This window comes from Carcharodon carcharias, chromosome 8 (assembly GCF_017639515.1).
Source record: "Carcharodon carcharias isolate sCarCar2 chromosome 8, sCarCar2.pri, whole genome shotgun sequence".
In the NCBI taxonomy this organism is placed as follows: Eukaryota; Metazoa; Chordata; class Chondrichthyes; order Lamniformes; family Lamnidae; genus Carcharodon; species Carcharodon carcharias.
Genome location: NC_054474.1, coordinates 63,899,466 through 63,922,051, shown reverse-complemented (window position 1 = coordinate 63,922,051; position 22,586 = coordinate 63,899,466). Strand labels below are relative to the sequence as shown.

The window sequence follows — 22,586 nt, the reverse complement described above, 5'->3', positions numbered from 1 at the left end:
TGTTCGGCAAGGGAATCGAAGGTTATTGGAAGTAGATGGGAATGTGGAAATCGAAACACAAACAGATCAGCCATGATCTTATTGAATCACTGAGCAAGTTTGAGGGGCCAAATGGTCTACTTCTGCTCCTATTTCGTATGTTCAAATAGGTGCTATATAAATGCAAGCCACTCAGTTGTATCAAACCGCTAGAAAGTCAAAAAGGAAAGAAACTGGATGGACCGCCAGCATCGACCTAGGCACCAGAAACAACAACTGCAAACTCAACCCTGTCGACCATGAATAGTCTTCCTTAATAACATTTTGGGGCTTGTGCCAAAATTGAGAGAGCTGTCTCGCAGGCTGGTCAAGCAACAGCCTAATATGGTCATACTCATGGAATCATACCTTGCAGATACACCACAATCACTGGGAGGACAGACCCAGCAGAAGTGGCAACATAGTGGCATACAGTCAGAAAAGAGTTGCCCTGGGAGTCCTCAATATCGACTCTGGTCCCCATAAAGTCTCATGGCATCAGATCAAACATGGGCAAGGAAACCTCCTGCTAATTAGCATGTTCCCCACCACTCAGCTGATGAATCAGTATCCCTCCATGTTGAACATCACTTCCAGGAAGCACTGAGGGTGACAAGGATGCGGAATGAACTTTGAGTGGGGGATTTCAATGTCCATCACCAAGAGTGGCTCAGTAGCACCACTACTGACAAAGCTGGCTGCCGAGTCCTAAAGGACATAGCTGCTAGACTGGATCTGTGGCAGGCGGTGAGGGAACGAACAAGAGGGAAAAACATATTTGACCTCATCCTCATCAACCTGCTTACCTGCCACAGATGCATCTGTCCATGACAGTATCGGTAGGAGTGACCACCACACAGTTCTTCTGGAGACAAAGTCCCCTCTCCATGCTGAGGAAGCCCTCCATCATGTTATGTGGCACTACCACTGTGTTAAATGGGATAGATTTCGAACAGTTCTAGCAGCTCAAGGCTGGGCATCCATGAGGTGCTGTGGGCCATCAGCAGCAGCAGAATTGTACTCAACCACAATCTGTAACCTCATGGCCCGGTATATCCCCCAATCTACCATTACCACTAAGCCAACGGATCAATCCTAGTTCAATGAAGAGTGGAGGGCATGCCAGCAGCAGCACCAAGCACACCAAAAAACGAGCTGTCAACCTGGTAAAGCTACAACACGGGACTACTTGCATGCCAAACAGCATAAGCAGCAAGCAGTAGACAGAGCTAAGTGATTCCACAACAAACAGATCAAATTTAAGCTCTGCAGTCCTGCCACATCCAGCCGTGAATGCTGGTAGACAATTAAACAACTCACTGGAGGAACAGGCTCCACAAATATCCCCATCCTCAACGATGGGGGATCCCAGCACATCAGTGCAAAGATAAGGCTGAAGCATTTGCAACAATCTTCAGTCAGAAGTGCCAAGTGGATGATCCATTTTGGCCTCCTGCGTAACAGATGCCAGTTTTCAGCCAATTTGATTCACTCCACATCATATAAGGAAATGGTTGAAGGCAATGGATACTGCAAAAGCTATGAGCCCTGATAACATTCCAGCATTGGAACAGAAGACATGTGTTCCAGAACTTGCCCCACACTTAGCCAAGCTGTCCCAGTACAGCTACAATACAGGCATCGATCTACTTGGCTATGTGGAAAATTGGCCAGGTGTGTCCTGTACACAAAAGCAGGACAAATCCAACCCAGCCGATTAGTGTCCCAGCAGTCTACTCTCCAACATCAGTAAAGTGATGGAAAGGGTCGTCAACAGTGCTATGAAGCAACACTTGCTTAGCAATAACCTGCTCACTGACGCTTAGTTTGGGTTCCGCCAGGGCCACTCAGCTCCTGACCTCATTACAGCCTTGGTTCAAACATGGACAAAAGAGCTGAACTCCCGAGATGAATCGAAAATGACTGCCCTTGACATCAAGGCAGCATTTGACCGAGTGTGGCATCAAGGAGCCCTAGCAAAACTGGAATCAATGGGAATCGGGGAAAACTCTCCATTGGTTGGAGTCATACTTAGCACAAAGGAAGATGGTTGTGGTTGTTGGAGGTCAATCATCTCAGTTCCAGGATGTCACTGCAGGAGTTCCTCAGGGTATAGTCCAAGGCCCAATCATCTTCAGTTGCTATATCTTGGGCTTGTGCTGACAAGTAACATTCATGCTACACAAGTGCCAGGAAATGACCAGCTCTAACAAGAGAAAATCTAACTGTCTCCCCTTGACATTCAATGGCATGACCATCACCGAATCCCCCATTATGAACATTCTGGGGGGTTACCATTGACCAGAAACTGAACTGGACTAGTCATATAAATATTGTGGCTACAAGAGCAGGTCAGAGGTTAGGAATCCTGTGGAATCCTCCTGTCCACCACCAACAAGGCACAAGTCAGGAGTGTGATGGAATATTCTCCACTTGTCTGGATGATGCAGCTTCAACAACACTCAAGAAGCTTGATGCTATCCAGGACAAAGCAGCCCATTTGATTGGCACCCCATCCACAAACACTGATTCCCTCCCCCACCAATGCACAGTAGCAGCAGTGTGTAGCATCTACAAGATGCACTGCAGGAACTCACCAAGGATCCTTGGACAGCACGTTTCAAACCCAAGACTGCTAACACTACTATCTAGAAAGACAAGGGCAGCAAGACACATGGGAACAGCACCACCTGGAAGTTCCCCTCCAAGTCACACACCATCCTGGCTCGGAAATATATTGTCGTTCCTTCACTGTCGCTGGGTCAAAATCCTGGAATTTCTTTCTTAACAGCACTCTGGGCGTACCTATGCCACATGGACTTTGCAGTGGTTCAAGATGGCAGCTCACCATCACCTTCTCAAGGGCAACTAGGGATGGGCAATAAATACTGGCCCAACCAGCGAAGCCCACATCCCATGAATGACTAAAAAATTTGATGATGTTGCGATGGCTTGGTTAGTCTGTTGAAAATCTAAATGTCAGTATTTATTTTTTGGTTATGCTTATTGTGAAAAAAGTACTTTAAACAGAATTATTTTTGCAGCAAACTACACCCCGCCCCCCCCCAAGCCCCCGGAGTCTTGCTTCCTTCGAGAAGGTAGCAAGCGGGGGTTTGGAATGTGTTGTCCAAGGATTCTTGATGAGTTTCTGTGGTGCATCTTTTGGATGCTATACACTGCTGCCACTGTGCATCGGTGGTGGAGGGAGTCAATGTTTGTGGATGTGGTGCCAATCAAGTGGGCTGCTTTGTCCTGGATGGTGCCAAGCTTCTTGAATGTTGTTGGAGCTGCACTCATCCAGACAAGTGGGGAGTATTCTATCACACTCCTGACTTGTGCCTTGTAGATGGTGGACAGGATTTAGGGAGTCAGGAGGTGAGATACTCACTGCAGGATTTCTAGCCTCTGACCTGCTCTTGTAGCCACAGTATTTATATGGCTGGTCCAGTTAAGTTTCTGGCCAATGGTAAGCCGCCAGGATGTCTTGAATCAATCTGGTTCTACCAACATCTGCATTTCTTCTTTCAGTCTTTAATATACTTGTTATTTTTAGTGAGTGAAAGGACAATGTACATGCTGTGCCTTAACTTAGGCTCATAATAAGGGCTACTTTTCAGGGATCACGCTTTTAAAGATGTATCAGCTTATTGAAGCTATTGGTCTGCTGGATTTCTAGATGGTGTACAAAATTATGAGGGAATAGATAGAGTGGACAGGATAAGAGTGGACAGGATAAAATTGTTTCCCTTGATGGAGAATTCTAGAACCAGGGGACATAGATTCAAGGTAAGTGGCAGAAGGTGTAGGGGGGGACATGAGGAAGAACATTTTTCTGCAGAGTAGTGGGTGTCTGGAATTCGCTGCTCAAGTTGGTGGTAGAGGCAGAAACTCTAAACTCTTTTAAAAATTACCTGGATCTGCACCTTAAGTGCTGTAAGCTGCAGGGCTATGGGCCAGATGCAGCAAGGTGGGATTAGAAAGGACACAGGCTAGCATGGACAAGATGGGCTGAATGGCCTCCTTCTGTGATGTAACTTTTCTATGGTTTTATTGGCATATATGAATCGCTGCAGATTTGCCCAAAAGTTATGTGCAGCTGATTGCTGTGAAATGCATGTCCAGTATACAGTATTCTGTAGCATAGGATGCAGTTGATAACTAAAAAAAGGTAGCATTTTTAAACATTTTTAATCCCATCATGAAACACCTGCTTTTCAGAGAAATATAATTAAAATATATTTTGGTAAATCCAGAAGCAATAATGCTAACACTGTCCTTAACAGACATGAATGGGTTTGTTATGTGCTCATAAATTAATGATGAACGTGCACAGAAACTAAATCAGTGTCGCAGCCAATTACGATCTAAATGCAGCTTGTGTCATTCTTGGTGCTGAGATTAAACTGGGGACCACTGACGCAAAGGATTTAAACATTAAGAGACCCAGGCACAAATCCTACTCAGGCAAGAGAGATGAGCGTGGCCCTACTCATATAGTAATCTTGGTTTAATCATTGTCAGTAGCCCTAGTGAATCTCAGAAATGGGTTGAGCATATTTTAAAAAATCATAATCTATAAATATTCATATTTCAATTTCTTGTAACTCTTATTTTTATGTAGCGCAAGGTCAGATTTCTCTGACCACAAAGATCCTTTTTTTAAACCAAGAAAAAAAATCAAATAAATGTGCATTTGGAATTTCTTGTTCTCTCATTCTGTTTTAGGGGAAAAGATTATGATCAATTCCATTGAGTGGTCCTATCTGAAGTAAAGCCATAAGTGGAAAAGTTAACAGGGCTGAAAATTAATGGTCCAAATTCATATTGTCTTCAGATATGATGGGCTGGGTTCTTGTCCAATTGGCAATATTGAGGCAGGACAACATTTCTGCCCAATCCTGCCAAAGCACTGAAACATTTTCCTGCATAGGCTAGGAGCATTAATTAAGTAGGCTCATAGAGATCTCTGCCACCAAGAGGGAGCTTGCCATTGCATAGTAGAAAAATTGGGATGGTGCTACAGCATCTGAAAAGTTGGAGCCAAGTTGAATGGGACACAAGAGTCAAGGGCATTTTTTTTTAAATACCTTGTTAAGTACTGAGTGGAGTAGGTGAGACAGGGTCAGATATACTGGCCGCATAAAACAGGGAAGGGGGCAGGATGAGAAGTAACAGCTAGTGCTCTTTCTGGACGGGTCAAGAAGGAAAATGGTAGCTGGGAATCTTGGTACCTGATTTTTCCATCTTTTGTGTTGCTCAGTAAGTTTAGTAGAGTAAAGTCCAGCCCAATCAATCTTCATGACCATCAGTGAATATAATTATTTTACTCGAATGAGTAGTGGCAGTGGGGCTTTTAAAGCACCCAGCTAGCACACATTTAAACTCAATGTGCAATAGCAGTTCAACTTTGGATTCCATGAATTCTATTTACAGTTCTTACCATGGCTTTCTTCTTTTTGTCCATTTGGTTTGCTTTTTCAGAGTTCTCTTCCTTCCAAATTTGCTTCTTGTATGAATATTTGTCCTGATTGCTATTCCTGTGGAATTTTCAGAAAAGCCATAATTTCTAATCAACAGTTTAGAATCTGTTATTTTTAAAAATCCAACTCCATAAAACTCAAGTATCCATCATAAATCTTAGTAGGAGTAGATAGCTCCAGCTGGACAACTGGCAGTAGTACAGATTCAACAGGCTGAATGGCCTTTTTTTATAATTTCTACAATATTAAATCTGTTTATTAAACATAGTTCATTAAACACAGTTCTATCATATAATCTGTCCAATAGGGTGATAAACCATGGCACTCATTTGGACTGGCACAAATGATAATAGTACAGTATATTGTAAATAAAATTAGGCAAAAAAATCATGCAAGGACTCCCCTAGAGACCTTTGGCTAAAGACACACAGACCACCAGGTTTGATGCATGGCTTGTAGTTAATGTCAGACACAGCATCAATAGATTATTACATTTGACTTCAGCTCCCTTGGGTTGGAGGGCCAGAATTCATTTAGTATTGGCAGGAGAGTGGGCTGGTGTTAATGTTGAAATTGTGCTGCAATAAATACATGCCTTAAATTGGTAATTAAGCACAGCTGACCTGAATTGGGGAAGGATTAGGGAATCATTGCAAGAGTATATAAACCAGTTCACTCGGTGTTGAGGAGGAACTGGGAGAGTCTGTGACTTTACTTTGCTGTCTTGGAAATAAACCTGTTTTAAATGTACAGACCTGGTTTCAGACTCATTCTTCCTCAACATTCAGTTATTGGATTTAACACAGTGGGTGCAGGAAGGAAGGAATCGTCTTTCCTTCCTGCTTGAGCCTTTTTGCAAAGTGTATATGTGGACAGACATTAGGTGAGGGTAGAATTGAGTTTAACTATAATATCCTTCATGGTTGAGTAACCTGCCAACAGCCACCATTTTAACATCTACTAAAAGAACACAGTACTTAGGCAAATACCATTAGGTTATCAGCACCCTTGTATCCCAGCAAGAGTCAGAGACTTTAAGTGAGAAAGGGAGAAAATATGAAAAATAAAATGCAGTAAAGTCTGAAACAGGTGATTTGATAAATGTTGGTAAATAAAACCATCTCATCATATTCCAGTCAGATATAACATTTACTACATGTAGTTTATTAAAAATAATAGATGGGTCACAACATTCTATTTCAAAATGCATTCAAAAACCCAATTTCAACTATAGGTTTTTCATTTTAAATATCTATACTTGTTACATTTGTAGGTGTTCTGTGATAGGTATTTACAACAATAAATTGCTGTAACATAAGATCAAATCCAATTTTCTCACTGTCACTACTGCCTCAGAGTAAGGGCTCCCACCAACCACTCTTCCCACAAACACACCCACATGAATACACAAACAAGGCAGCTAGACAGAGTCCAGGTAATTTCTGATGGCATCAATTTTGAGGTACACCATTATTTACTCCTTCCTCCACCCTTTCCCATACGGTCATTTTTTCTAGCCTGTACTGCCCTCCTCCTCCAGATCATCTTCATGCACAGTGTACCCCCTTGGTATTCACCAAGTACATCTTTGGATTCAGAAGAGTCATACGGACTCGAAAAGTTAACTCTGTCTTCCTCTCCACAGATGCTGTCAGACCTGCTGAGTTTTTCCAGCATTTTTTTTTTGTTACATCTTTGGTTTCCCCTCTCTTCCCTTAACCCCACATTCTCTCTCTTCAATGATTCCCCATCCCCACTACACTCTTTTATGGTGCCCTGTTTCTCTCACCTATACCCCTCCATCATCTCCATCCTTACCCTCTTGTCTCATATTTCCATCTTTGCCCTCCACCTCTCTTACCCTCCCTATCTGCCTCCTTTTCCCTCACCTTGGTTCAAATTACACATATTCCCTATTACACTAACATAAACTTTGCATCAGGTCTTGCCAACCCATGTGCAACACCACAGAAGATTAACTAATGGCATGATAAAAATCATCCACCATCTACAAGGCACAAGTCAGGAGTGTGATGGAATATTCTCCACTTGCTTAGATGAGTGCAGCTCCAACAACATTCAAGAAGCTTCAAACCATCCAGGATCAGCCCACTTGATTGGTACCCCATCCACCAACTTCAACATTCACTCCCTTCATCACCAATGCATAGTGACAGCAGTATGTACCATCTACAAGACGCATTGCAGCAACTCACCAAGGCTTCTTTGATGGCACCTTCCAAACCCATGGCCTGTAGAAAGACAAGGGGCAGATGTATGGGAACACCATCACTTGCAAGTTCCCCTCCAAGCCACACACCATACTGACTTGGAACTGTATTGCTGTTCTTTCACTGTTATCAAAATCTTAGAACTCCCTCCCTAACAGCGCTATGCATGTACCTACACCACCTGAACTGCAGTGGTTCAAGAAGGTGGCTCACCACCACCTTCTCAAGGGGAAGTAGGGATGGTTAATAAATGCTGGCCTAGCCAGCGACAACCACATCCCGTGAAAAGTGCATAAAAAAGAGGAAATATGAACTAATCAGCTCCTCTGGATGGTAATGACTAATTCAGACACTTTATTGTAATAATGCTTGATGCTTTGAAGTCAGGCTTCAACCTAAGAAAGGTGACTGCCAGAATGGCAGTCAGCTGCAAATGAATAGAAGTTTATGAGTTTATATGACAAGCACCTACTGTGCTCATAATGGCAATAAAGCTAATTAGCCAAATAAAACTTTAATTACATTTAAGTGATCAACATTGATTGTTTTCAGAAATCAATAAATCAAATGGAATTTGGAGAGATCAGCTACAGAATGTCAGAGAGTACAGTCAGGGAGAAGAGCTTCAGAGATAGGGAAAAAAGAAAGATCAAGTGTGCAGACCACCAGCAAGTGGAAAAAGACTGACAGTATGGACTATCCAGCAGCAGAGGACATCAGAGACTGAGAGCAGAACATCACACTGTGAGGCGAGGTTGTGAAAGCAGATCATAAGAATGGAAAGAATTAGAAGGGCTGGAAAAGACAGTAAGACCAACTCTACTCTTTGATGCTGCTGAAGATTAAAATCAGTTCCCATAGTAAATAGGGATGGAAAAGCATTGTCAATCCTTCCTCTGCCCACCCCATTCCATCGCCAACATTGCTCCATGATTCCCTGGTCCAATGCCTCTAGTAAGCGCAGGCCCAAAACAAGGCTGGTAGTGAAGTGGGGGTGGGGAGTGGGCAGTAAGGGGGGTGGTTTTGGCTTTCTGATTCATTTTCCTTTGACTTTGCCCAAGGAACACCCAAAGGAAGACCCAAAGAAACCTGGTGGTGGGACTTATGTCAGAAGCATCAAAGAATATTGAGAGTCTGAGAGTGCTGAGAGAGGGCTGAGTGAGATGGATATGAAACACAAAGTATGTCTAGACAAGCCAGAGAAAAATATGCAGGTTGCTATATGTGGTTGAGCTGAATATGGTTCATCTAGTTTATTTAATTATCTAGCAAGCCATGTTTTCTGTAAATGGAATGCATTGTGCTAACTGCTGATATTAGCTCCATAATACTACTGGATTCATAAATCCACCAAATCAGGCTCCAAATCTGTCACTGAAGATAATTGAACAATTAATATTAACATTGTACAAGAAACAAACAGACAGGATAAAAATCAAACAGGAGTTCAAGTGTACCATATCGAAGTCTACTGGTGTTTTTACATTTTTTTTTGTGAATTTGGGCTGAAAAAGTTTGATGAAATTAGGAATGAAGAAATATATGGCTTTTTGAGTCAAGAGTAAAACAAAATGATCATAATCAGAAAATGTTGAGAATAAACAACACTATTGTTTTGGAATAAACAAATATCTGTAGGAAATAAAAGTTTACAACTGTCTCACAAAGTTTAATGGTATCAGATGCTGGTTTGTATCATTACTCGAATCATCAGCACAATATCATCTGTCGAACTTAATGTCAACATCCATACATTAAGTCCTGTAATTGAAGCTGATGTGTGTGTCCATTAATATAAAGAAAATAAATGCTCACTACCCTGAACAGAGAAAGTAACTGTGCTCATCACCCCAGAGCTAATGTTAATGTTGACATTTCTGTTTTTTCACTGGGTTTATTTGGATTTAACATCTTAATTTTACAGCCACAATGCTTAATTATATAATTCTTAGATGAATGTTTGATTTTTAGAAGCAAGCCCTGATTAAAAAAAAACCTTAAAAAATTTTTCTAAGGGCGAAATTGTCTGCTCCCATTTATGGCAGGCGTCATAGGGGGCAGGAGTGGAAAGTATCGAGAGATCGCAAAAATCGGTTCAACGTCATCATAAAACCAGTTTGCAACCGTCCAATCCACTCGGCAACGGCGGGCCATGTTCCCTGCCGCCACATGTTGAGAACCTAATTTCAATATTTTAGCATCTCATTATAAGCCCTCCTCAATGGAATCATCCGTCCATGCTGAATCATCTGGGCATATCAGCATGATTGCACACTGATGTATTTCACAACTGTACATAAGCGATGTGCACCTGGTGAGCTGCACTTCGCTCAGGACTGAAGGTTTGTTTGCCTACCTTGCTTCAGGCAGCACTCGTGGTCATTAGCGCCAGGCTTCGCAGATAGCACCACATCATTTTTAGGGGGGGTCACAGGCAGGTCGCTACCTACCAGACCAGCCATAAGGCGGGGGTGGCTTTTCAATGGCTGCAGGTCTAGGGCTTGCTTGGGGAATGAGGAGAACTGGCCTCAGGCAAGGGAAAAGGCTGCATGACAGGGCAGTACTGGGGAAGTGGGGTATCCCAGGATGTATGTGGGGACACATGTTGATCCGTGAAAGTGGCCTCAAGATGGTGAGGGCTAAGGAGGCAGTTTACAGAAGAGATGAGCCCAGACGGAGATGTGAGGATGTGTCTGAGTGAGTGGTGATGTCCCTTGAGTTGACAGTGAGTGACATGCCAGTGAATGTGTAATGCCTTGTAGTGTGAGAGTTTAGTGATGAGATAGTTGCCCTACCCTGGCAGTATGGATGAGATCATTCATTCTCTTTCTGCACTGGATGGCCGACCTCTTGTGTACATCATTGGCACTGACCATCACCAAGCCGGAGTGGTGAGACTGATGGGCCTCCTGCAGCCAGAACGGGTTAGAGGACATCACTGCGGACTTCCACAGCATCTAAAAGGCGTTCCAGGGATGCATCACTGAATCGGGGGCTTGCAATCCTCTTAGCTTTTGGGGCCATGCCTTCACAGGAGCAGTCCTGGACTGCAAGCATTGAGAACAGCTGCAGTTTAAATATGGCGCCTGGAGTGAGGAAGCGGTAGGTAACGGCATGGCGGGCCAATCGGAGGCCGTCCAGCAGCGAGACGACGTGTTTCCCATGACTACATAACTTACGAGGTGGGAAGGGGACAATATGGCACAAAAATTCACCATTGTGGCTGGCGGGTAAAACGTCATTTTTCACACCTGCTACCGCACTTAGTGCAATTCTGGGATGATTCTGGCCTCAATCTCCCACACCTTCTGTCCAAGTTAAAGTATACAAAAGGAATAGTGGAATATTCAGTTCTAAAGCAAATATGGAGTATTAGCATCAATAAGAAATCTAGTAGAGGTGTTTAGATAAGATAAATTAGGGAAAAGCTGTTTTCACCGGTTGGTGAATTCATAACTTGAAGGCATAAATTTAATATCGGCAAAAGCAAAAAGGCAGACGTTACTTCGAAAAGCGTAAGAGTGGAGGAGGGTATGAAAAGCCTTTTCTAAAACAGTGATGGAAACAGGATCAATCATTGGTTGTGAAAGAGAACTGACTTGCATTATGAAAATAAAACAATATGAAAAGGATTGATGGAGGGCAGGAATGGAGCTGTGGGTAGCACTTGAAAGCTGTGGCAGCCATTATGGGCTTAATGCTCTCTATCTGTGCTGTCAAATTCTACAATACAATGTCCCATGTGCAATAACTTATGACTCTCACAAGCAAGAACTGGAACTTCCTTTTCAAATTACAGATTAGTATCAAGTGGTATTAGTACTAAATCACAAACAACCCTGAATATCAATCACATGTTGACAGAGATTGTGACTTTACAGTAAGGGTACCAACTATCCTGGAATGGGGTATGACGCTCCCAGGTACTGCTACAAGCAGCTGGGAGAATTTTGTGCTTTAAATGATGCAGATTTTTTTCAGGGTAGTAGAATTGAAGTGTTCTTCAAAGTAGGAGATCAACTGGAGGCAGCGGGTGTGGGGGAGGGGGAGAGTGGTCAGACATTCCATGATGCTGTGTAATTGATGAGATGAAGGACCTGTACTTGGTCCAAAATGTATGTTTTTATTCTGTTCAAAGTGCATATTTTGAATATCCTACCTGGCAGATTCCCTTTTCACTGGAGACCTGGATTGTGTGCGTGAAGCTCCAGAAATTGTTTTGTGCTGTTGGTTAGAGCAGGGTTTTGTTCGTTCCCTGTTGAATTGATGTTCTTGAGGGTGCAAAGGGTCCTTTGGTGGTGACTTGGATTGTTTATGAAAGGAAATGGATGGTGACAGAGCCCAAGAACTGGGGTCAGGCTTCTTCACCCAAGTTTGTAGTTTTATATCTGAATAATAGCAGCGTTTATTCGGATCACAATCATTTCCTTCAAATGTATGCTGCTTCTCCTCCTCAGTGATGGCTTCTTCTGGATAACCAAAGTGCTTGAATAATTTGGCTCTTATCTCTTGGTCTCTCATTGATTTCTTATTGCTGCTCTGAACTGGAAGCTCTTTGCTCATCTCCACTTTCTCACTATTAGGTCCATGATTTGGAATGGGAGACATCTTCTGTCTCTTTTCACTGTAAAGTGAATAATTGTCATGCTTTTCTTTTACATGCTGTTGGCCACTGGAGTTTGGAAGTTCATAAAGTCTCAGAATATTTCTTTCGGTTTCAGTTTCTGATCTATACAATTGACAGTAGTCATGATCACCAAAGCATCTGGTATATGACCGTTTAACTTTTTTGCCTTCCATTTGAATGGGGGTAACGGTGGCTTTGCTAAGGTAAGCATAGAGCTCAGTTTGCTCAGGGTGTTTATTAACAAGATTTTTTGACAAAGAACTCCAATGATTCTTTGATGGTAATTGGTTAATTGTGTTGCCAACAGATGACTCAATCTTTATTGCTGTCTTGAAAGGATCATCTCGAGTTGTTTTGTGTGGTGGAGTAGTTGGAGGTGTAAGTCCTAGAGAAAATATATTAAACATTGGTACTCATTATGATAAAATAATTGTCACTATATTGTGTGGCATAAAGGAGAGAGTGTTTCACTCCATTAATACAACATCTTGGTGTTTTACACTTTGCCACAGACAAAACCATGCTTTGGGTAATGGACAAAACAAAGTTCCTGTTTTTTTACATTTCTATGTCAAATTGGACACAGCTCCAGGTGTTGCATTTTTGGCGTATTTCCTACTGCACCTCTGGAATTATGCCTCTCAGAAGTGTGAAAGACTAAGACCTCACACTGTATATTCCTATAAAATACATAGAGGGGGGAATTTTCACGTCAGCATGTGGGGGCGGGCCAGGCACACCGACGTGTAAAATGATGCACGGTGATGTCGGGCGTGCGTCCCAATGTCGCTGTGCGTCATTCAGATCTTTCATTCTGCGGATGCGTGGCAGAGGCAGTTGCGCGCCTGCCGAACTGTCAAAGGTCTGTTAAGGCCAATAAAAAATCAATTGAAGTCATTAACAATGCTGCCCGTCCAACCCTAAGGTTGATGGGCAGGTGAAGAGCCCAAGCGGCCTTATGTTTTTCAGGAAACCTCATCCACAGGCGGGATGAGGTTTCCTGAAGGTTTTATTAAATCAATAAATAATTTTTCCACATTTTATAAACATGTCCCAGCTCATGTGACATTGTCACATGAGGGGGCATGTGTAAATAGTTTTTAACTTTCTTGATTAAAAATTCTCAATGTGTTCTTAATCTCCCTGAGGCAGCTCAGTGCCTCAGAGATTTTTGGGCTCTTCTGCGCACATGCGCAAAAAAGCACAGGATCCGACTCTCCCTCATCCCCCCGTCTGCACAGGTAGTGCGATCAGCCGTGTGTCATGCTGGGCAGGCCTTAATTGGCCCGCCCACATAAAATGGCGATGCAGAGCCAATTGCAAGTGGCGATCGGCTCCGCACCAGCCCGCTCCTGATCGGGCCTGACGGAGAAAATTCTCTCCATAGATATGCTCATCGTTATTTCTAAAAATTTTAAATCTGAACAAAGACCTTTAAAATGTCTGAAACTAGATGTGACCCCTGAACAAAATAAGCCACTTGGCAGTTTTAGGAAAACTCACACTTCGTTATATTTGATGACCCACTAATGACCCCCTGTGGACTATACAGCCTAACTTCACAGAGAGCTAAACAAAGGCCTTCTGCATTTAATAACCCAGGCTGGCCAGAAGGAGATGGATTATTTGCTAAAACAAAGGCCCCACAACCTTCCTTTCAGTTCCTAATGGCTGAGACATTTACCAGTCTTTGGAATCCAGATTATGGCTACACATCCTTTGTCAAAGATAGTGGCGAGGTCGGAGTCACGTGACAAGGGCCTCTGGCTTATGGAACAAGTAATAGTGCCTTGTTGAACTGAAAAGCTCAATCTGCTGTTTAACATCCGACTAGAAGGCCACACCGAAAGAGCCCTGGCCCAGGTTGGGCACCTAGCCCCGTCTACCCTGTTTCTGTTGAAAGTTCTGCACCATCGCCTTCAAGACTGATTTATTTCATCATGTGAAGTCAATACCACCCAGAAAAGTGAATTATAAGCATAGGTTTTTAGCCTGCCAACCTCCATGAAGGAAAACTTCATTGGACTTTGATTCTGGACTCTGGACCCATGTGAAACAATATTTCTTTTCTGTGATCACTGTACTGTGAATCTTTCTTTTCTCTATCCCTCTCTTTACTTTCTGAAACATAAGGGAACGTTGCAAACTCTCTTTTCCCATTTTGTGTGTGTGAATAGACATACCCTTTGAGTTCATCCTATATTAAATTTGCTGTGGGATTATTAATAGAAAATTGGATCGTAACAAAACCGAGAGGTTGGGAAATACGCCACCACTTGCCAAAAGAGAATCAAATCAAATCACCTTCCTCCAGGAGCTAATTGCAACTGGGTAACCTGGAAGTGCCTTAACAGACTTAGGACGGGTGTAGGTCGTTCAAATGTGTCACTAAGCAAATGGGGATATACAACCAGCCCGACAACTTGTGAATGTGGAACTGAGCCACAGACTATGCAACATCTCCTGCAATGCCAATCGCTAGAGGAACCCTGCACTGTTGCAGATCGTGCCGAATTCAACAACAAGGCGCAAAAATGTGTCCAGTTCTGGCTGGGCCATGTATAGACTGTCTGTGGACACGATAAGAAGAAGACCTTTCTGTTTATGTATGAGTGGTGAGAGAAGAAATTAGTGCTGTTTAAATTAACCCCCCTTCTCTCTGTAACAGATGTGAAAGTATATTAGAAATGCATCTAAATTATCTCATTCATATTTATCTGATAACACAAAGTAACCCCCCCAAAAAACCATGAGCCACAGTGAACTAGCACCCCCACTTACAAAATTGAATATTCGTTTTGTGTCTGTACATGCAGTACAGGTGCTCACATTCTGCTCACAGCAGAAACACATTACAGACCTGACAAGGGAGTGACATTAGACTGACTCAACTTTATTGTTGTCCTTTTCTCAGTAAACATGACGCAGGTATTTAAATCAGAAATTCTTAAAGTTATCTATGTCAGCCTAAAACAGCTTCAACAGATATATGAAGAAACTGGTAGATTGAAACTAGTAGATTACAAAAAAAAATGCAGCAGTATTTCCACACACATTTCTATGGGTATAAGACATTGCTTTTTCTTGTCTTTGATTTGTCTTATTTTGAAAGATACCTAGGCACTGGCACTTGTTTTTCGCTAAGCGAAAAACAAAGAAGAAATTTCAATCTTTTATAAAATTCTTCTCTCTCCTAAACCAGTCTGAGGACAACATGATGCTTATCTGAATTAGTAATGGCCTCAGTTGTGAGATTGTATTCTTACCAGCAGTTCCACACAGTTCTACGCTCAGTGTTTGTTCAAAGGGTTTGTTTTCAAGAGGGGAATCTTTGGAGTCACTGACAATAGGAAAAATAAAATCAATGAAACTATGCTTTACTTAAAGTGATATATTAAATATACCAAACACAAGATCTTGAAATTACATTGCAAAGCATTGACTTGGAAATGATGGAAATCTAATCTAAGAATGCAAGCTTTAAGAGCCAGATCATGTTTCACATCTACTGAATCCTAACACTATAGAGTTTCACTTACCTTTCAGACTCTGGACTCAGTAACAAGCTTGTAGGTTTGGCTGCAAAAATAAATGTTTAGAAAATGTCAATTATAGAGTAACCTGTTGCTATTCTGTAAATTATGTACATCATTTGATTATTAGTAATTAGAGACTTCAAATATTTAGAAACAAGAATTTTTGACCTCAAAGTTTGTGTCAGAACATATTGAAAATACACAGCTTTAATAGGAACAAAAATACACAGAATATTAGAAAGGAAATAGGTAAGGTTTTAAGGCAGACTGAAAACAAGCAATTGAATTTGGACAGAAATGAGAATATACACCAATTAAAATCATTCATACGTAGCAAAAAAATTAACATTCCTAATTCTTTCTCAGCTGTAAAGGATGAGTAATTGTGAAGAGTGATATAATCAAAGATGCATTGGAAAACAATAGCCTGGCTAGGGATTGTCCCTTATTTATAGACTTTGTCCTGGTACATAAGGAGCATCAGCTTCATCAAACTACACTACTGTAAAACTGGCACACCCTCTGGACACTGGTACTTTGTATGTAGATGACTTATTACAGGTAGAAACTTCCAACATCCGCTGCTGCTTTGTCAGGCCTACATGTGATCAAGTGCTGTTTATTTTAACATTGTTTAGAGTATTTTAAAGTTAGAGCTACCTAAAGCTGTTGTTTTCTCATCATCTTCAGTCAATGAATGAATAAGTAAATGGAAAGACTGACAGTTTTCTACCAACACCATTTAAAATGGCCCTGCTCCATATCATATGCCCCCTTTGTGCGTTTTGCCCCAACAGGATGCAGACTACTTCCCCATCTGATTTCTGTGTATTGCTGCACTTTAGCACAATTTAGCTAACCATTCCTTTCAGAGTAAATGGACACAATAAAGTTATTCCATCTAATATATTAAACACACCATACTGGCACCAAAGACAAATAGGAATAGGGTTTCTGAACTGTTGTACTACAGTTTCTATTGAAATTGGAAATTATCAGCTGGTGCTTTATCAATTTCAAGCAACCATAATGGAGAAAAAGATTATTTTAAGGCTGGAAGCCAGTACTGGGAGAATTTCAACCAGGGAGACACAGAAACCTAGGGATGGAGAGAAGGCCCCTTTAAGATGTTCCTACACTGAAATAGGTGTGCAAACTTTAAAATGTGGTTCAAACTTCCAGTACTGATATACTGAGTTTTTTTTTTAAACTACTGTATTAGCAGATGATTTTTTTTTAAAAATCGTCTCAGCATTCCAGTTAAATGTTAAAGGATGCAACAAACTATCATGAAATAAGATGCCATCTCTTGGTACTCTCGCTACAAAAAGTGAGGGAAAAAACAAGGCAAAAGCAAATCACATCATTGTAAGAAACAGCCAGCAGAGAAATGTTGCCTCAAAAAGGTAATATGGTAGTGAGAATAAACAGTGCCTGAAAATGGTTACAGGAGTTAATCTTTCAGCATTAATGAAAATGAATGTAATTTTCCAAAAGACTGGAGGAATGTTATAATAAGCTTTGAAAGAGACTCAGGGGCATAGTTTTGTATAATTATTAAAAAGAATGAAGCAGATAGGCTAAATAGGATTTACCTAGCTTTCTGCTAGTCTTGATTTCTTGCATCTTGGTTTCATTTAATGGGAAGTCCTGTGCAGTGGAGGCTTGGTAGTCCTCAACTATATTACAGCATGGAACCATGGAAACTGTAGGAAGGTCAGGAATAAACGAGCTTTCTTCATTGTTGTTCTCCTCAGTCCATTGCACTCGATTATAAGATTGCAGATGCCGCTGGTCATCTGGCACAATGTGTGCACCACTGTCACAGAGTTGCTGTCCAGAACAATCTATCTCAATTTCTGCTACCTGCTCCTTCTTCTCCTCCTCCTCGAACATCATCTGCATATTCACTGACCCAGATTTCTTTAGAGTTCTCTTCAGGTCTACTCTAGTCAAACTGCTACCTGAAGCTGATTCTAAATCGGAGCTCAGGACCTCATTAGCCTGAGGGTTCAATCTCAATGAGCGTCGAACCGCAAGGCATGTATTTCCCTGTTTCCTTGCTGTGTCCCCCATTTTAGCAGCTTTGCTCTTATTGCATTTCTTTCTGTGCTTTTCCAGAGTACATTTGATGGTTTCAGTACAATAAGCACTGTCACATTCATGCTTGGGTGCTACCTGAGGCAGAACAGTCTGGACTTTACCAGATTTGAGAGTGTAAACAGGATATAAAGGATTGTGAAGTCTATAAGGCTTGCTCACATCTATAGCAATATTTTTTTCCAATAGTTCCCTTAGTATGGAACTTTTAGAAAGCTTTCTTATATTCCACTTGCACATGTCTGGAGTGCTCCTTCCCAGCCCTGGACTGACATTTGAATTTAAGGGATTCTGTTTGTCTACACCGGGGTGTATAAGCTTCTGCAGAGAGCAGGCAGTGTTTTGTTTTTTATAACTGCCATTGCAGCTACCACCTTGTTCAGTCATATCTAGCAGGTATTTCCTAGGTGGAAGACAATAGGTGTGCATGTACTTAATAAGCTCAATTACTGAATGTAATTCCGCTTCTGTGGTAAACTGTGTGCTTTTAGTCCAATTGCCCTTTGCTGATGCAACCACATCTTCAGACTTAATGGGTGCAACGCAAGATGTGTCATTTCGCAGGATGTTGTGTCCTTGTTTGTGTTCCCCATTCCCATTATTGAAGCAATCCAATTCTTTGTTAGCACCATCATTAACACAATTGTCATTAACATCACCATCATCCTCACTCTCACCTTGCTGGTGATGTGACTGATGATACTGTGAAGTCCACACTGGACTGCTTTGGTCTTTATTAGTGAGTTTGGAATCATCTGTTTTAAACAGGGAAGGGCAGGTAGTTGAAGTCAGGTGCTTGTGTAACTCTGTGAATGCTCGATGCTGACGTTGACAGGTACTGTGTGGCTTACTGCCCTGTGGGCCTTCCACCTTTTTCAAAAAAAAACAAAACAAAGAAAGGATTAAGAGCACAATAAATGTGAAATAGATCAATTCATTAAAATTTGAGTTTGTACACTCTTCCTTGTTCCCCTAACATTTTCTCCACTCTTTAAGTTGGTGATGCAGTGGGAATGCTTTCAAAGACATTAAAAGACATTTGATACCTCATCTATGCAGCTGTTCCTCACGTGTGAGTGTAGATAATGGAGAGTCCACATGCTATTTCATCATGGGGCAAGATTTTTCCAATGGTGGGGTTTTCAGCACCTGAAGGGTCAGCGGGGAATGCAACCCTGTTGATACTGGCTTCCCCGCAGTCACTGAAGCATTCATTGACTGGAGATGGAACTTCTGCCCCTCACTCGGGCAGAAGCTCCACCTCACAGAGCTGCCAGCCAATCTGATTTGCCGGCAGCTCTGTCGTTCCAGCAGCAGTGGTCAGGACTTGGACCACAAGCAGTCCCCAGATTCTCTGTCCCAGAATCCATGACCAGGTAAGCGCAGGCGTCTCACAACATGGAGGGGTGGTGAGCCCCAGGGATGGGTACGAAGAGTGGGGTGGGCGTCTGAAAGTAGAGGTTGAGGGGGGAGGAAACACCTGCGGGGGACTGATCTTGGGGAGGGTGCACCTGATGCGGAAAGTGGGCCCTTGAGGGTGGCACACCCACCTTCACGCCTGAGGCCCAAGCAGGATGATCTACCAGGCTTACGCCTTGCTGCTGAACTCCTCCCGTCACGCTCAAATTGAGGCCGGGCAGGAAGCAGCCCTTAAGTGCGGTCATCAATTGGCCACTCAAGGGCCTCAATTGGGGCGGGGGTGGGTGTCGACCCCACATAAAACTGCAGACAGGTCGGGGGGCGAGCAGGAGGGCAGCACGAAGGCCACACGGGGAATTTAATAGCCCCTCCACCTGCAACCCTGCTGACAGAGGACCATAAAACTCTGCTCAAGGTCTTCACAACCTTTGCTCACCCAAAGTCCACACATACATACACATCCATTAAAATGCAGTTTAATAGGAACCCTGGCAGACCTTTACTCTCCCTAACCCACTGGCACTGAGGCAGTATCCACATCATTGCCCTGGCTGCAATCATTTCAGAAATCAAACCTGGAATCTTCCTGGTTTTGCATAATTCTTCAAAACGTCAATTATAGACAATATTCTAACCAACTGAGCCATCAGAGAAAACTCTGCATTACAACCACTTGACTGAAATCTTTCTACTCTTATTTACCTCTCTGATTTCAATTTAAAATGCCAAATTAAATTTTAAAAAACCCTCATCATCATATACAAGAGAAAATGTTGAAAAGCCAGTATCCTTGACATTGATTTAATAACATTTCGTGTAGCTCATTAAAAGGCTTAATAATCACATTAGCTACATTTATGTGCAATGTTCTCTAAGCGAATACCTTGATAGAAGGACGATGTGATTTTGACTTGTAGTTACTGGATGCATGGCGCATCGTGTTGCTTCCCTTTTGCCGTTCATAGTTTAACTGCACATTTTGTGGCGCCAGAAGAAGTTTCCTTAACTATCAAAAAGTATATGCCAAAATATTACATCATAAGTTTGACATAAATTTCATTTGTAAACAAAAAAAGCAATAGCAATGTATAGTATAGTATTTCAAATTTTCTTGGTGTTAGATCTTTATAATATATACTGGACAGAGATTGACTGCAGAGTGTGTCTTAATAAACCTGCAGTAATGACGGTCTAATCGCTAATCCTCTCCTATGAACGTCAAAGCTCATCAAAGACACGGAGCACACTGACAGTTGGCGTCTGTACTGACAGCTGCTGATGACACAAAACCTGACCGAAAACAGAATAAAGTTGAAACAGTATATATTATAAATAACAAGACACCAGGGAGCAATATTAAAAAATATAATCTAATCTCACATTTCAGATGACAGATTATAAACTGCTCATGCATTGACATGATTAATGGAATCACCTGAATCCTCTGATCAGCCTACTGGGTTGCCAGTATGCCCAAGTATGTACTATTTTTTGCATCCACCACTTCTTTGAAAATTCTGACTCATTTAAATATCCACAAGATTTATTCAACAAAAATAGAGTTATTTCTGGTATAACAAAGTTAGTACAAAAATTCACTTTGACAACATAAAACTGAATGGTCACATTTACTATTTTTTAAAATAATTAGAGGAAAGCTATAGATGACATAATGTGAAGAAAATGTGCATGAATCTTTTGGTCCAAGCATGGTCAAATATGATCTTAGCTACTTTGTAGTTAAATGTTACAGTGAAAGGATTAACATAACTAATTATACCAAGTGCATTTATACTTTTTCAATCTACTAAACCTATTCAATTTATTTAAGTATACTGTTACAGATATGTTGTGCTCTATTTCTGGCCTATAAATTCATATTTAATTAAAATATTAGGATACAGACCTGGGCAAGGAACCTAAAGAGATTAATTTTCCCTTTCAATGGAGGGGATGGCATTGGTGTAGGTGGATGGTGGTGGGTGGCAGGGGGCAGGATGCGCGGGGAGCAGGTGAGTGTGGGTGAGTAGAGAACTGACCATCTTAATCTAAATTTGAGAGAGCTCTTTATGGCCAACCATTGGCGGCATTTGGGGTGACACACAGGCTCATCAATTGAAAGCCTATTTAAGAAAAATGTTGCAGCTGGTTGTAACATTTTTAAATGAATGGCATATATTTTATATCTTATCTTATGCACGCATTTTTGATTTCAGCAACCTATTTTAATAATAGAAGTGATTAATGTTACATGCAATTTAACAGGAAACAAAAAAAAAAACTTATTTTGCTATTTTTAAACCTGAAAATTAAAAAAAATCAGACCTTATTTTGCCTACATTATACCCATGCAGCGGGTACCCAGAGGCTCATCCAATTCCTTTTAAACAGTAGGAAGGATTCTTACTAGAGATGGTTCATCAGCCTTTGTGGTGGGAGGACTGCCATCTGGTGTTGATAATGAGGCAGTTTCCAACGAATCAGTCACAACTCCATCTGCAAGTTCCTTGAACGCAGACAGGCTCACATCATCTTCTTGGATGTCGTCCAGTGTCTCAGTGAGAGCAGCCAGCAAGGCCTCATTTTCTTCCTCTATGATCTACAACATAAAAATAAAGAGATAACAGCATTTGACACATTTGCACTGCCTTTAATTTTGCAACTATGAAGAACATAGAATTTTACATTTATTTTTAATCTCTTCTGTATAAACTGAGCAACACAGATGGATGCTTTTCTACTATCTTGTATACCCATTGGGATTTGAATCTTGGAAGCCTGCAATTTTCTACATCCCACTTAATCTATTGCCTGGTGGGAGCAATGTGAACTTTGTTTTTTTTTATATATATATAATAATGCAGATTGAAAAGAACTGTAACAAGGTCAAAAAAAATTACTCTGGCAGCTGCTAAGAGCACAAAAGGCTCAGAGAATTTGCACGATCAACGGGCAGGCCAAAATTCAGAAGCTTCTTGAGGTTGAAAGCATGCTCTAGCAAATCAATTATACCATGTTTGTACTTCTATACAAAAGCAGCAAGGTTCTAGACAATTACATTGGTTGTAATATATTTCCATAGGTGGAAACAACTATGAGGAGCTTCATCGCTGTTGCTCTTTATTGCATCAGTATTGAGTGCTGAGGTGCCCCTGCTAAATTTCTTCCATTTCAG

The 22,586-nt window shown here is 41.6% G+C and overlaps 1 protein-coding gene across 6 annotated transcripts in view; it reads right to left on the bottom strand.

Annotated features, from left to right (window-relative positions):
• ppargc1b (peroxisome proliferator-activated receptor gamma, coactivator 1 beta) overlaps positions 1 to 22,586 on the bottom strand; it is a 152,351-nt gene that overhangs the window by 5,682 nt on the left and 124,083 nt on the right. For 4 of the 6 annotated variants that reach the window (XM_041193574.1, XM_041193572.1, XM_041193575.1 and 1 more), the window contains 8 exons: positions 21,819 to 22,010; positions 20,295 to 20,417; positions 17,488 to 18,862; positions 15,896 to 15,935; positions 15,623 to 15,696; positions 11,889 to 12,741; positions 7,715 to 7,750; positions 5,459 to 5,555 (listed from right to left, as the gene is read on the bottom strand). In XM_041193574.1, coding sequence (XP_041049508.1) covers positions 5,459 to 5,555; positions 7,715 to 7,750; positions 11,889 to 12,741; positions 15,623 to 15,696; positions 15,896 to 15,935; positions 17,488 to 18,862; positions 20,295 to 20,417; positions 21,819 to 22,010 — 2,790 coding nt within the window. The remainder of the gene's footprint in view (positions 1 to 5,458; positions 5,556 to 7,714; positions 7,751 to 11,888; positions 12,742 to 15,622; positions 15,697 to 15,895; positions 15,936 to 17,487; positions 18,863 to 20,294; positions 20,418 to 21,818; positions 22,011 to 22,586) is intronic. The other 2 variants (XM_041193577.1, XM_041193573.1) reach the window with 2 other exon arrangements.